The sequence below is a fragment of the Ammospiza nelsoni genome, chromosome 1 (genome assembly GCF_027579445.1).
Source record: "Ammospiza nelsoni isolate bAmmNel1 chromosome 1, bAmmNel1.pri, whole genome shotgun sequence".
NCBI classification, from domain to species: domain Eukaryota; kingdom Metazoa; phylum Chordata; class Aves; order Passeriformes; family Passerellidae; genus Ammospiza; species Ammospiza nelsoni.
In genome coordinates, this window is record NC_080633.1 from 9,858,240 (window position 1) to 9,874,715 (window position 16,476).

The 16,476-nt window shown below is 37.0% G+C and overlaps 1 protein-coding gene across 2 annotated transcripts in view; it reads right to left on the reverse strand.

Moving 5' to 3' along the window:
* Nucleotides 1–16,476, reverse strand: part of PTPRN2 (protein tyrosine phosphatase receptor type N2) — a 634,307-nt gene that overhangs the window by 235,320 nt on the left and 382,511 nt on the right. For both annotated transcript variants that reach the window (XM_059465860.1, XM_059465851.1), the window contains exon 12: nt 617–681. In XM_059465860.1, the coding sequence (XP_059321843.1) occupies nt 617–681 (65 nt within the window). The remainder of the gene's footprint in view (nt 1–616; nt 682–16,476) is intronic.

Here is a 16,476-nt window from a genome sequence, read left to right on the forward strand (position 1 = left end):
TGAAAAAAAAAAAAAAAAGAGATAACTGTGTACACAAAATTAGCACGAGAATTAGCAATCAACTGTAGTTCATACAAGGTTCTTAGCAGATAGCATCATGTTTATTAATAAATGATGAACTGCTTAGTGGAGTTTTTGCTTAGTGATATCACTATAATAACAGACACATGTTTTATTTATGTTTCAAGTTACATCCAAAATAAGCGAGACATTCAGATGTCAGATTCTCACTAATATCTAAAGATTCTTTACCCCAAATTTAAACTTCCACTGTTCTAGATGAGATAGCACTCCATCAAAACCAAAGGGAATAATATGATGACTTCAGTCACTGTGCTCATCTTTGGGGATTTTTTTCCTCTGATACAACAAAGCAAAAACTGCATTTCTTAAAGCTGGCTGCACTTTTCTCATAAGGATGGTATTTTTTTTTCTCTGTGGGATACAGTGCTATTTGTGCAGCAGATTGTATTTTGACAGATGCAACTGTATCATAAAAAGGCCCTTAGCACCATGAGACTGGTAGCTCACAAACATTCATGAGCTCCAGAATTTCTTTAAAAATCCCAATAATGAAAATATTTTTGAGAATGTAAAATGCCTGAAAGCCACTTACCTCCCCCACACCAGTCTGCAGAATTTTCAGTCCAGTTGTTTTTTCAAGCCTCTCTTTGTTTATAGCTGTAAGGAAAAATGAAGATTGAGAGAGTTAAAGGACAGCTGGAATATGTATGATTTTACAGCATTTCCCACCAACCTTCTTTTTTCCTTCATCAATATATTCACTACAGTTCATTCCTATTCTATCTATGGAATATCTTTCCTGAGAGCAGCTCTGCTATTCAGTTTTTTTGAATGCATATTTATGCTATTAATTGCTTATTATTATGTGAAAAAGAAAGCCAAGCTAATTCTATTTTCCACAATATTACACACATTTAACTCAGATACAGAATTTGTTTGGCAAGTTCTTTTCTGAGGATACTTCCCACTTGCTTGCATTGAAGAGCAGAGCAGTAATTTACCATGAGAACAGCACTGTCACTGTGTAGGACTTTTCACAACAGACACAGACTCTTATCTCACAGGTTAAATAAAGAGTTTATTTCACACCACCAGGATGCAATGCACAATTGGTTTTTTCTTTATTTCATTTTTTCTCTTTATCAGCATCTATATCACTAAAAGCATTAAAAACTACAATAAAGCAACCCGTCATAAAGCAGTTAAATAAAAGTGATAATCACTAATTATACTTGCAACCCAAACAAGCTCAGTGCATGGGCTTGAGCACTGCTGTACAATTGCCCATTCCCTTAATCCCATGGTCTGCAATGTTTTGGCCTGTGACTGTCAGCACAGGCCAAAAAAGTCTTCAAAAAACAGTGTTCAACCACAGTTCTGGGAACAACACAAGGTTTAGATTGTTCCTAGCTGGGTGTATGGGTACTGCCATCCCATTCTGGATGGGGAGATTTTAACCTTCTAGATGCAAACTTAGTCAGTTGGACTCGTGGCCAAAACCCAGGCACCTGGTTTGATTTATTTATGAGTAGCAATGAAGCCTTGCAGCCCTGTTAACCTCTCCCTCCTTTAGCTGCCTGTAATCCAAGTGAGTCATCTGGGTTCTCTCTGCTGTCTTTGGAAAGGGATGCACATTTAATGTGGTGAGTCACCCCACACATCTTACACTATCTGCAGGCATCTACCTCTTCTTTGATTATGAACAAAATTTGATAGATGCAGCTTCTCACTTTTGGTTGCCTGAAGCAAGCCTTCCAATCAGAAAGGTCAAGAAGTGCTAGGAACATACTGCACACTGTAAATTTACCTGAAGATACTTAAGGGAATTAACTTTTTTTAAAATTTGTGAAAGATTCCCTTTAATTGTTGCCATTTGAAACACTTAAACAGCTCAGATTTCAGCAGACTTGAAGATTATCCTGAACTGATACATTATTGACTTTGTCCAAAGCGCAACACAAATGACTTACCTTATTCCAGAGGTAAGTCTGATCATTAGGCTCCATCTCACCACTTATGGCAAGATTTTTGTAAGAGTTTTTACATGCAAAGACTCAAGAAGTTACACCTCTAGCAATTCCAACACAGAAAAACTTTTCTGACTGCCTTCTGCAAGGGGTGAATATTGCCCTCAATACAAAAAAAAGAAGAAATCTCTGCACACACTTTAGACCCACACTTTTATTTTTGCATCTTTTTAATATGCTGACTAAGCAGAGAGGAACCTGCTAAGTCCCAAGCTAAGAAAGCTTAAATGCATGTTTTGCTGAATGACAACCTAAAACCTGCATGCAATACTCACATACTTAACACCTGTGCCATGCTTTTTACATTCACAAACATATTTATTCCACACAGAGCCAAAGGGACCATGAGAAGGCAAATTGACAGAAACATGAAATATGAGACCATGTTTTGCAGTGTTGTATTTTTTGTGCAGTATGAATTTCCAAAAAAAACAAGTAAATCTTTGAAAAGATATGCCATGCTACCACACTGACCGTCCTTGCACCCAGAAAACACATTAAAGGTAGATTTCTACCAAGTGCAAAAATTGAAGATTTATAAAATGAGAAAGTTCCACAGGCTCCTTCAAAGAGACTGAATGGTCCAACAAAGGATTCTTTGGCAGCTTAGGATAAAGAAAACTGCACAGCAGAGTGGCTGCAAAATAAATGGTTATAAGTAAACAACAAAGCTTAAATCCCACTGTGTAATTTCTTACCACATGAACAGTTAATAGAAAATATTGGGCCTGCTGAATCGTTGAATTTTATAATTACTATTACAGATTTGACCTCCTTTTCATAGGTTTCCTGCGGACATTAATTATTGAAGCTTTGATATTAAAAAACAACAACAAAAAAGGTTTATTTAATAGCCCTGCTTTCCCCCTTGATATTGGCTGAAACACAAAGGACAGGTCTGACAGCCATGCTAACACAAACCCTGCCAAAATTAGGAGGCATGGAAGGCACGAGGTGTTATTGATTAAATCATAACTGGAAAATGGTCAAGCCCAGGCTCTGTCAGACTGTGGAGAGAGACACGGCCGACAGTCTCAGGCGTGTACAGCTGAGAATTTTAGCTAACCTTGAACTCCACAAGTTGCCCAGGAAGGTCAAGAAATTCTGTCAAAAATGGTGCTGAAGCTGAAGCAGTAACCACGTATCAAGCAGCTGCTTCAGGCTGTGGAATGGTGAATACAAGCACTTAACCTTTTCTACACAGGACTATAATGGAGAACTTAAAACAAGAAGATACAGTCAATAGAGATAGATGGAAGAAGTGGTGGGAAAATGTATTCAGATATTAAGAACATGCTACTAATTCTCTGAAAATTGGCCCAAATGTTTGAAAATATCTTAATATACTAACTGCTAGCTTTTACTCAAATGCCAGTATATAGCAGCTGATGTTTCAGTAGCAAATTTTATGAAAGTAAAAATTACAATTCTGGGTAACACAGTATATTGGACATTTCATCAAAGTTATTTTTTTATGGTCACAGTTTAAAGTCCTATAATACTAATGGAGAACTGACAAACTCATCAGCAAAGAGGCACAAAAAAAAAGCTATTCAAAATAGAAAAAAAAAAAAGAAAAAGAAAAATACCCCAAGCAAATCCCTCTCAAACCAGTTAGCAACACAAAAATCCATTTTTTAATTTTCCACTGAAACAAAAACGGCTTCCAAACACACAAAAACGGAGGCCTTTAAATTAAATTCACTAGATGAAGGATATGCAAATTACCTGAAGAAGCGGAGCCCTATAATGTTCTCAAAATTCTGCAATAGCCTATTTAATTAGTCTTTTAATTTATCAGAATAATTCTTTGCACTTGACAATTTATGCAGTATTCCATATAATTAAGCACGTAGCTACAGTGGAATAATTTTGCCTACTCTCTGTATACCAGTTATTTTAACCTGAAAGAATCTGTGGAAGTCTCTTCTGTGATCTAAATTACAATGGGGACAACTTAATGGCTTTGCTCTATTAGAGAGCATGATGAGGGTGTTACTGAGTGTTTAAGGGTAGGGATTGTCACTGCTCAGTCTCCACCAACCTGAGGGAGGTCTGATGTGTTTTCCGAGGGCAAACGTTTATTTCTTTAGCAAAGTTATCTGTCAGTGGCACAGGCAGGAATTGGAGTGCGTAGGTTTGGCAGGTTTAACCTCAGAGCCCATCAGTTATTAGAAGGAGCAAGTTATGGAGGGCTCTGAGCAGAGCTCCAGCCTCATTACTGCACTTCTGGAAGGAGGTTTTTTATCAAGCAGGCTGCCAAGCACAGCTGCACCCTCCAGGTGACTCATGGGAGCACACACTGGCACCAGTGGGGGAAAGGGAACCAGGTTCAGCAGGGTTTCACCAGGAAGCCTCCTCAGTTTGTCTCCCAGGCTCTTGCAGGATTTACCTGCCCCAAAGACGCAACCACCCTTAAATATGAAAAATGTTTCTGGGAAGATGGCATCACTCACAAGGAAAACCTGATTGTTGGTGTGTATCTGACTTCGAGTGTGTGCTGTATTTAATTGAATGTAGGGTAAAAAGGACTTATGGGCATATGATTCCCCTGTCTGCTATTACCTGCCCATTTTAGGATGAGCCAATTCCTGCTCTAGACTCACTAACTATATTGACTGAACCTCCAGTCAATAAATTGAGGGCAACTAATTCAGATTTACTGTAGGCTGTCAGATGAATTCTACAATCACTGTTTTCTTCCCATGAGCTTGTTGCAAAGTTCTGTTCAAAGAGTCAGCCACATTTAGAAGAATTTCATTTATTTTCCTCTCTGAGGAAAGGAGGAAGGGATTTCCAGAGAGATGGTGCTCATTACAGTTTTTAGCTTTTTAACAAGTATCTTTAAGACAAACAAATGTTACATTTATTTACATTAAGTTGGATTTTCTTTCTCCTCCCCTACAAGGAACCCTTGAATATTTGGAAAGCTTCTTCATATCATGGTTCAGAGAGAGGGGCTTTGTCTTTGGTAGGGCCACACAGTGTGCCATGCATGTACACAGCAAGTCAAAAGCACAACATGGAATATTCAAAATGCATCAGCTCAGAAAAAGAATGACCAAATCAAGTGGGCAGATAAAGTGAGAAGAAAAGTGCCTGTACTAGATTTTACAATGTCATTAGTGAGGAACAAGTACACAAGCTGCAGGCAGAAGGTATTTTGTCCTCCAGTCTTTACAGGACGATGGCATGAGATTGCTGCTTCATGTGTAATTTCTATTTAACTGGCAGCCAGGCCTGGAATGGAAATGGTTGCAGAAAAGTCAAAGCCACGTCGCTGTGCTAGCAACAGCCTGCTAAATACTATGTCATATTCAATTTTCAAGTCATTTTTCAAGTGATTTTAATTAGATATTGTTTCAATCTCATGTGCATTAATTTAATTTCTGATATCAACATTTCAGCTTTCAATCTGTTCAGATGCAGTACCTTGCTGCCTGGAGTAATTTAAAATATTGTTTGCATCTCCAGCAATTTTGAGAGCACGCATCCTTTACAACCTGCTGTAGCCAATAAAACCAGCAGATGGAAATTCAGACCATGCTCACCACTCCCTGAGCACCTTTGCGTTCTCACAGATTTTGGTATGAGGCAGCTAAATCTCCATGCTCACAATCAAGGAATTTTCCATCTCTGTTTGTATTTAATTCTGTACAAAAAATACACACAGAATCCCTTTCTCAGGGAAATAGCAGCACTGCATGTTTTTCTAAGATGGAAATGGGGCCACGCTTGAATATCTGTCAAGACCTGTATATTTTTAAAACTTATTCACCGAAACAATGTCACTTTCCCCACTCTAAACCATCTACCTCCTACATCCATGGCCAGGTAATATTCAAGGATAGAGTAGCAATGATTTTATACAGCAGGACCTCAGGTACCTAAGTCTTTGCATAGATTAGGGATGCATTTTAAACACATTCTTTCTGCATGACTGCTTGTATTGACTTATTTCCACTTCTTCAATAAATAAGTGCTCAATTGTACATCTTCCTTTAACTTTCCTTTAAAATGAGCACGCTGCTATTCTAAAATCTGATATTTAAATTGCAATAAAGGAGATTGGGATGTATGAAATGACAATTTTTTATTTTTCTGGAGTTTTTTCTGCTTCATGATGGGATCCATCTCTACAAACTTTGCTGTCTCAACTAGGAAGTCAGTCAAATTCCCTGCGTTGTCAAGAGAAGTAAATAGATATCACCTGAGATTTACTTATCCCATCCTGAGATCAGTACAGTTTATTATTTTTTTACATATATATATATATATGCCTTGAAATGCCTGCTGCATGAACCAATCCTATTTTTTTTTGTTTGTTTACACAGGCATTTCCTTGTAAGAAATACATGTACATAATCTCCAAAAAACTTCAGCAGTAAAACATTTCAACAGACATTTCAACAGACATTTCAATGCCATGGCTACAGAGATTTTTAAGGTGTGGTGTAAGGATGATTCTGTTTCTGAAGTATGAACAAACCCAGTTTAATTGAATTAGAACCGTGGAAATGAAAAACCTTTATCTATCCTAAATACTTCTTTTTGGCAGAACTTAAGGAACACAATATCAAAAATATTCTGTTAAATAATATGAGCAGATTGGTGTCCATCAAAAGAAGAGTTTTGAGTAATAACAAAAATAACCATGCTCTGGATATGTGTCCTTTGTTATATGTTGTATATATGCATATATGTGTGGATATATGTATATATATGTTGTTATATGTTGTATATGCTTTAGAAACACAAAATATATTTCAATGAATGCTTAACAGTGACAATTTTTAACACTACTGGCCATTTTAGCTGTGACAATTCAATGCTGCACATTATTTGAGAGAGTGCAATGCATGTATGTATAACAACTTGCTTGCATACTTAAAACACTTATCCATTATTTATAGCAAAAGTTGTACCAGTTCAGCCAGTGTTAGCAGAAAATGAAAAAAAGAAGTGTCATTCCACTTTTCACATCAAAATTTGTTCACATAAATATTCCTTGACAAGTATCAGCTCTGAACAGCAAATTCAGATGAAACAACCTGCAGGGTGTTGAGCTGAAACTGGAGCTGGTTCAGGTAGACCAAGGTGTGACTACCAGTGCAGTGCTTCTCTGCAGAGAGTTATTTCTGGGTGATTGCTAATGATAAACAACTAATAAACTATTAATTGTCATTTCAAAGTCTCCCTTAGCTTAATGTCAAAGCTCACCATCATATGTCCAACCTTAACATTTAAAAACGAGAAAGCAAGATCTGGGTCCCAGGGGATGGACGGGCAAAAAAACCACCTGGGCCTTTCTTGGCCCTTCCCATGCAGAGCACTCTTGGCCTCCAAGACAAGCTTAAGGCTACAGTTTTTTTCCTCTTAAATAGAAAAGTTTTTGGAATAACAATATAAAGGAACACGTTTTCTGCCTTGTTTTATTTATAGTCAAGAATTCAACAGATTGCTTTAATTTTCTTGGGCTGAAAATACTACCCAAAAAAATCAAGCAGAGAATAGCAGTAACTCAGCTTTTCAAGAGTAGCTAATATTCTGGTTTTGTATCTGCTTTTTCCTTTTATTTAAATAGTCTCTCTTTCCATATAACTCATTTTGATCTCTCAGGATATCCATTGCAGCTCCTCTTTGTGATTACTTAGTGTTAAATAAGCAGAAAGAACCACTGAAGTCATCCAGAGGTTGATCCTTATGGTTGTACCTCTGTAGAAATTCAGGAAACCCTGTTATCTGAAACTAAACTGACCTTCTGTGATTTCTTTAGAATAGATGATGTGTTACTGGGGCAAAGGAAAGGACTAAACCATCTCTCCAGAAGTCTACAAGATACTTTTTTGAGAGTTTCCATAATTTCTTAACACAAAAGAAACAGGCAGACTCAGGAAAAGAAATCCAAGAATACTTGCTGCATTTTTAAAGAAGCAATCCACACCTCCCCTAGGGTCTACCTGGAAAGTACACTGACCCCCTTTCATATACATAATATTTAAAATACTCATATTAGCATCTAATTATTAATCTTCATGTGCATTATGCTCTACTTTTTTATCATTCTCCAGCTTGCATCATTTTGAGTCTTAGCCCGAAACAGTAAGAAATGTATGAATTATTCTTACACTTATTTAAAATTTGTCAAAACCTTTGGATGGACACTGCAGTGCATTTGCGCTGGTTTATGAAAAATTTAACGGACACTATCACTAATTCTCAGCATGCCAAATGTTGTTTTTAATAAATACACATTCAAGAACTGTCATTTTTTTTCCCAGTCATTTCCTCAGTTAATAAACAGCACCCTGTAGGTTCATTTCTTTAATGATCCAAAACACAACTTCGAGACACGTTATTTGTTATTCATCTATGACTACACTTAATGTCATCCTCGTGGCACAAATGTAACAAGACTGAGTCATAAAAACATTAGCAATATTTCAACTGACTGGCTCACTAAATCATGAATAGCACAGCTAATGCACAAGGTCATTCACTAACAAAATCTATTTGCTGTGCCTCAGAATAAAATGAAAATATTTATTACCAAGGATGCCACTAGTAACAAGAGTCACAATAAAGCTTTCAGATGAGAGTGAATAGGGCCAATGTTAACTTGCCCATTGTTTCTCAGAACAGTTTTTCATAATTCTGCTTTCATGAAAATTCTGGAGGTTACTTCACTACATTTAAAAGGAATTCTTCAAAATCAGCAAGAATGGAAAAACCCTTATATTTCAGAAATATAAGCCAAATATTTTTTGAAGAATATAAATTTAATCATGCCATAAAAATCCATTATTTTTATCCTTGGGTGGGTGAAGTGCAAAATAAGGAAGATAAATGCTTGCCTACAGAGATAACTGTGTCCTAAATGCATTTACAGGATTTGAATGTGCCTGTATCTGCAGGTATGCACATTTGATGGGAATGAGAAGGATATAACAGGAAGGATCTGAGTCTGTGAAGGATGGCTGTTTTGCAGTACTCAAAAAATTATGATTATTACAACCTTCCCTACAATGCTTTTCATGGCCAGAATCACTGTGCCAAAGGCACTGTGCAAACATGCTATTAAAAGGTGGTTCCTGTGCAAAAGAGCTTATATCCACCAAACAAGTGGAGACAGTAATTGGTGGCAGAGGGGTAGAGATAACAAGGAATGGATATTGGGCAAGAGAACAGCAGAATGCCAAGGCTGCCTCCATCCACACAACATTCTTTCTCTTATTTTTTGGCATGGGAAGTGATGTGTTCAGCTAAGCCTTATAAATCCTTTAAAAGCTGCAGCACTTTCACCATTTTGCTGTTAGGGGCAGAAGAGACTTATTGGCAGGGTTTAAAATAAGGAGAAATGGCAGGAAAGGAGACAGATCAGTTCTCCCAGAAGTATGAAAGCAAAGGCAAAGCTTTCCCATTCTGTAAATGGTGTGAAGGAGAGGTGCCTCCTTTGTGGTAGGTTTAACCCAGTGCTCACTGGAATGAGTTTCTGCTGGCATCATCCCTCTCCTTTCCTCCTTTATGGAAACATTTACTAGGACTTTCCTTCAATGTGCAGAAAAGGCTACCTGGGCTGTGCCACTCCCCCACGGTGCCAGTTCCATCTGAGCATGTTAAAAATCCAATTATAAACCTCTCATTGGGCAAAATACTGTTCTGCATCCCAGACCTGTATGCTTTGTGTGAGAATCCTACATCCCAAAAGCAAAGCATTTTGTCATGCTACATTTTAAAAAAGATAACATAAGCAACTGCAGAAATATTCAAGCTAAAGAAGACAGGTGAATTGACAGTGAGAGGCTGTGGACTAATGCTGTGAATCAGGAGTCTGCCCTGCTGATGAAACTGTCCATCAAAATGCCAGCTACACCCTCTTATGAGTAGCCCCTTATCCTTTGTATTTTCCAAATGTGCATCATTAGTAAAAACTCCATTATTTAAACTAGTTGAGCCTACTTGGTCAATTTTGACTGACATGGTTTAGAGAGTGACCACAGGAGCAGTTCCATCAGCCAACACACAACAGCAGTAACCTCTCTCAAGGGTATGGTAACCCCTTTCATTGGCACTGACTCATTCAGAAGGAGACATTGGCCCACAGCCTTTATAAGGCTGTCAGACTTGTATGGATTATGCAATTTAACACATAAGAATCATTACTGCATACAATTTTCGAGAAATGTAAATGAAATGTCTATCTGCTTTATGCATACATGGGCACAGGTCACTATTAGAGTGCCAGCAATTTCAAGCCATTTCTGCATGCTATTTTCAGGAAAAAAATCAGCACAATAGCATTCTTATGGGGTGAAAATCTATAGGAGAGTTAAAATCTCAGTGAAACATTTTCTGACTTCTGTCTGACTGCTGTGTTTGTCAGGCAGACACTGTCCCACCAAGACAGGCTGTAAAGTATTCCTAAAACTGTGAATAAAGCCCTGCTTTCTCCTCCCTGACACTATGGCCATAGCACAGATTTGTTTCTAGGGTTTCCCCTTCATTGAAATATATGGAAACTAGCCTTAAAAGAAATATTTTCCACTGAAAAAGAAAGGCGGCTATCGCAAGAGCAGTATAGATAATGACTTCCTCAAGAAATAATTTTGCGAGAAAGTGGTTTGCATATTTCCTGACCCTCTTGCTTTTGTAGACTGCTGGATCCAGGTCTGATTTCTAAAGGAGAGCATGCAGTTTTGAAGGTATTTTAAAATTCCTTTACATATCTATATCCCTATAGATCTATATTACACACCAGAGCCCATACTTTATAAATACCCACAATAATCTACACACACACAAAACATGTGTGCCTCAATATAAGATGCATGCATATAGCTTATTCCACACTCTGCTCCTCAAAAAGGAATGCAGAACTGTAGTATAAACATAAATTAAGTATGAGGTATACATCTCCACCCATCAAGATTAATGTATATTATTATCCCTTGACCCCTTCTTAATGTTCCATTTTACCACGTTTCTAAAATATTTATATCATACAGGGTGTTAAATTATAGCAATTAAGACCATAGTATGGTTTTATTAATATTTCATCAAGAATGTTTCATAATTTGAATTTCCTTGGTGCCCTTCTGTTGCTTTGCTGAACACTGGGAATGAAGGGCATTTCTGTCTTTTTCTTCTTCATCTTTGCAGAACTTTACCAGCATTTTGCTTTTTTTAGCCAGATGCAGAGCTTTGCAGCTACTGCCTTTTTACCTGGTGACTGATTAATGAAACAGTTTCAGGTTTCTTATGGCCAGTTCTGTGTCTCCAACAAAATAAAGACATCAGCAAACCAGAGATGGTCCAGAGAAGGGCCAATAAAGGGACTGAAACATGAATATAAGCAGAGGCTCAGCCTGGGGTTTGTCTAGCAAAGACTTCACAGAAATCTAAATGGTAATTTAACTGCTGCTGGCTGCTGCTTGGGCAGGATTATAAAAAGGAGCCAGAATTTTGCAGAGACTCACACCAAAAGTACTTGAGACAAATTGCTACAAAGGAAATTCTCACTGGACAGAAGGAAAAAATTATTTTCTAAGTAAGTGATGACTAAGCACTGGGACAGGCTGCCACAAGAAGCTGTAGAATTCATTGATATTTTCACAATTCAAGTGGAGCAGGGCCCCAAGAACACAAATTTCAAATTTGGCACTGGTTTAGAATGGTTCTGGACCCAATGACCTCCAGAGGTCCCTTCTGATTTCAAATTTTCTGTGATTATAAATATATACATATAAAAAAAAATTAATACAATGATCTTCACAATAAACTATTATTTCATCCCAACATTTCTGAAGTACTGAAATAGGTACTACATGTTTTTATGAGGAAAGGCTGCTGTTCTCAGAAGTACCATCATGTGTCAGATCCAGCAGTTTTATTTCTGGATCAGTTTGTTCTTATGCAGCCAAGCACTTTAGGACACGTTCAGCTGATGAATCACAACCCAAAAGCACTGGAGTGAAGAAGAGAAAGTGAAAAATTTGGGAAAATTCAAAACCAACTAACATTTGGGGCATACAAATCTTCATGGACATCACAGCAGAGCTGAACTAGGCTATGACAGCAAAACTGGAGATGCTGCAAGGACTAAAAGCTGGAACATTATGTGAATAGTGAAAAAAATAAAAGGAAAGTTTTTTTTGAGAAAAGAAAGGTCTCTTCTTGAAGCAGGGTGATGTCACTGCATAAATGGCAGGTGGTTAAAGGACACAGTGAGTTTTATCTCAGCCAAAGCATGAGACAAACAGACACCAAGGGAGTGGAGAAAGTGAGAGGGAGCCATGGAAACACAGAGGGATGGGGGTAAGAAAAAAACTACTCAGGACTTCAGGTTAGGTCTGGCCACTCCCTACACTTTCCAATCTGTAATTCAATGGCAGTTTCCAAATGTAGTTTTAGATATCCAAAAATCAGGCATTTAGTTAAAGTTGCTTTACTACTTCTCTTATAGCTGATAGAGAGAGGTATTTCCAGAGAGTGCTTCATCCTCTCTAATTCACATACAGTGTCACCATCCATTTGACATGCAGCCATGATACCCTAAAAGCAGCTGGGGGCTGATGCAAAGACTCCAGGAACTGATTTTCATGATACAGAAGTAGGTAGGTGATCTTTCCAGGAAAGAGGATATCAAATTAATGGGTAGAAAATCAACATGGAAAAAAGGGGAAATCTCTCCTAACCACAGGCTGAGTCACCTAGACTACAACAAAAACCTCTAACATTTCAGAGTGGTGATTTCCTATGATTCTGAAAGTGCAATTTCAAATGCAAAAGTAATTTTGGATTTTTTCCTAAAAATCCCCCAAACTAGTATTTTTTCTCCATTTATATATTTTTTAAATTTTATACAGTCTAAAATATAACACAGTAGTGAGTACAACTAACAGAGAGTGATAAAATCGACCTAGAAAAATTCAAAGTGAGAGAATAAAAGATTTAAATTGACAGTTGTAAAATATTTAATTAATTTTAAAATATTGAGTATGGTTTTTACTAAGTACAGACTGCAGCATCTTACTTTTGTTTTCTGAATAATTAAAATGCTTTTTTGTACTGCAATTATGCTACAAAATACTTTAATAGATGAATTGTTTCACTCAGTACTTGCAACCTGTTTCAAAACTAATTGAATGTTAAAGTTTTTTGTATTTCCACTGGAGGTAAAAAAAAAAAAAAAAAAAAAAAAACCAGAGTTATCTGTACCACAAGAATCAATTTTGATTGATAAGATGTACAAAAAACTTTCTACCCCATAAAATTTGCTGAACAAAGTTGACAAATCATCAGGAGGAACAAGTACCTCCAGGGTCATGCTGAAAGGATTTGGTTGTTGTGGGAATTCATATAAATGGGGGCCCCAGCAAAGGAGTAATCTCTATATTACATTGTCACATCACAGGAAGGCTTGATGCTCCTTCAGGTAACAGGGTGCCAAATATAAAAAATGAGCAATTTCAAGCAATTAGTTGCACCAAAGTTTGGATGAGAAACTGGATGTCCTGCTGCCTTACAAGTGAGGATAGGAAGAAGAAAGGAGGGTTATTTTCCAGGTGTAGGATGGGTGAGGAGATGAAGGCAAGATAATTTACAGGTTTCCCCATCTCTTTGTGATGGCTAACTTAATTAGATGTTCTGTAATTTTGTATCTGGATAATTCCTTGGGTCAAGTTAGAAATGCAAATCCTACAAAAATTCTTCTTAAATGGATAAAAACACCAAGGTCCTGAAAATACAGATAAATGTAGGATGGAATTATATGCAAGGTGTATGTGTTTTGTGTGTATGATGTATGCTGTTGCAGCAGGACTTGCATATATTTGAATACTCATTAGTTCTTCAATATTGTGAAACAAAATGCAATAAAGGCAGAAAGAGAAACACAGATAACAGGGAGAAGATGCATCTCTTTCATTTCCCTAATTTCACAGTGTATAATGATCTACCCATCTATTTTCTTATTTAAAAATACCAACAAGATGTTTGGTATTATAAATTACATTAAATAATAGACATTAATAATGCATTATATTCTTGAATCAATTACAGTATCGTCTTTAAATTAAATCCAAACTTAAATAATAATTGATATAAAATTAACTTTTAAATATAGCACTGTATTACTTGGTGGGAATTCCATTAGTAGTTAGAATACTTTAAGGACATAAACTTATCTAAATCAAATTACAGGCACTGCTGACAATTCATTAAAAGGAATTACAATATACCATCTATTAGATAACTGCAACACATAATTCCATGATTATATAGATCATATTATGGCACCTACCTCATTCTTTTAAACTGCCACACTACTACTTGTGCATTTTTACTATGTACTATGCCACACTTTAAAATTATTTCAACAGCAGTAGTGCTAAAGGAAAACAGCAATTTTATAAAGCCTAATACATCTGAAGGGGAAAGCACTCAGAGTATCTAAATATGTTTTCTATGCACAGTTTGAACTGCAGTTGTTCAAAGTGAAGCCCTGCCTTTGGTGTGGAACATGAAGTACTTGGGAGAGAAGAGCAGAGCAGCATCAAAGGAGGCCCCACCATCTGATGCCACAGAATGCCTGTATTGATTTTGGATTTTGAAAGGCTTCCTTTACCTTGAATAGTTTGCAGATCCAATGAAAGTCGGAACAGACCCCAATGAATTTAAATGCTGCTGTAAATAAAATGTAGTATTTGAGAAGGACATACAAGTTATTCTATTATTAGGCTTGTTATCAGCAAGCATGGTAGTAATTCAGAGACAAATATATGACACATTTGGACCAGAGAGATTAGAAAAACTACAACTATTACTTGTATTTACAATTGGGAAGAAGAAGATACTTTGAAGTATGTTTCATAAGGTAGGCAGAGGTTGCTTTTTAACAACAATTAAGTTAAAATAGCCTATTTTAAATTACTTAAATAGCCTATTTTTCTGACAAGTTAATATTATACAACATGTTTTCAGCCTTCAACAAGTTACAAAGCAATTAAAGTGACTTTTGGATTTGACTTTGTCTTTTTCACACTTGCAGATTTTAACTTCATATACTGTTTAGTTTAATTAATTAATATTGACTTTCAAAAGGACCATGATTATTATTTTTTTACTTGTAGCAGAACCAAGAGATTCTTGTCTTATTCAAGATGCTGATCCCATTTTAAACCTGAGTGCTAGATAATACCACATGTGAAGACACTCCCAGTATTCCCTCCCAAGTGTTCCCTCCCAAGGGGGGGAAACATAGCACATATGTTAAACAAAATTTTTTGGAGAACCAGGGAAAGTGGTTTTATGAAAAGTAAAAACAAAATAAGTAGATAACTGTCTTTTCCTTCCATTATTAGATTTTGCTTCAGATTTATTTTAAAGTAGCTATTTCTAATGAACACAATTCTTCCCACTGTGCATGTAATCAGTATCTGACCCAAATTCAAGCTCCCTGGCACAGTCTAGAGCACATACTTGGGGGAACCTAAGATGTTGCTAATAAAAGTTGCAGCTGGTACTCCTCTCACAGAAATTACTACCTTAGAGCAGAATCTGTGTTTGTGTCTGGGCTGCCAAGGTGGAATTCTGCATCTTGGCAGGCTCTGCCCTCCCTGGGCCTGGCAGTGACAAGGGACAGCTGGACACATGCCCCAGCCTGTTGAGCTGCCATGGCAATGATAGCCCTTGGCAAAATGAACAAGTAAGAGCCATATATAACATTTCCCGTTTTGCAGCCAAAGCTATCAGAGCATGTCTGCCTCAGTCCCATAGCTGAAGCCATCCCTGTGCATCTCTGCATCTCAATACAGCCCAATTAATCTCAATTTATTAAGAACTCAACATTGAAAAAAGTGTATTTTCCCTGCTGAGCTTGCATTTTTTTTTCCTGTTTTGCAGTTTTATTTGAGCATTCAAGAACTAGGCACAGTGATGCTTACTTGGCTGATGATAGCAAAGATGTCTGAACAATTTTTTGGCTCTAGTCATAGTATAAAATATATAAATATGAATTCATACAAAATTCTTTTATGTGTTTGCAAGTTGTATCCAACATCTTGATCCTATGGCTTTGTCAGAGTTAATTTGAAGAACAGTTTTCTGTGCATAACTCTCAGGCCATAACTCAGAAATTCACCCAGGGCTGAAACTTGGAGTGAGCTCGTAACCACCTCACTGATTTCACTGCCATGCTCCATATAGGTGCTGTCAAGGGGGAACCATGTCCTGTTGATTTTATACAGTCACACTTTCATGGGCAGTTGGTTCAACTCTCTCAAAATATAACTGCTGTGCATCAATTTCAGCTAGACATAAAAGTCATATCATGCTGCTTCTGCTTTGTGATTGGAAAGAGATTGCATAATATAGACACATCCCCTTTATACAGTAATATCTGCATCAGTAAAAGCCTTTGTCTTTC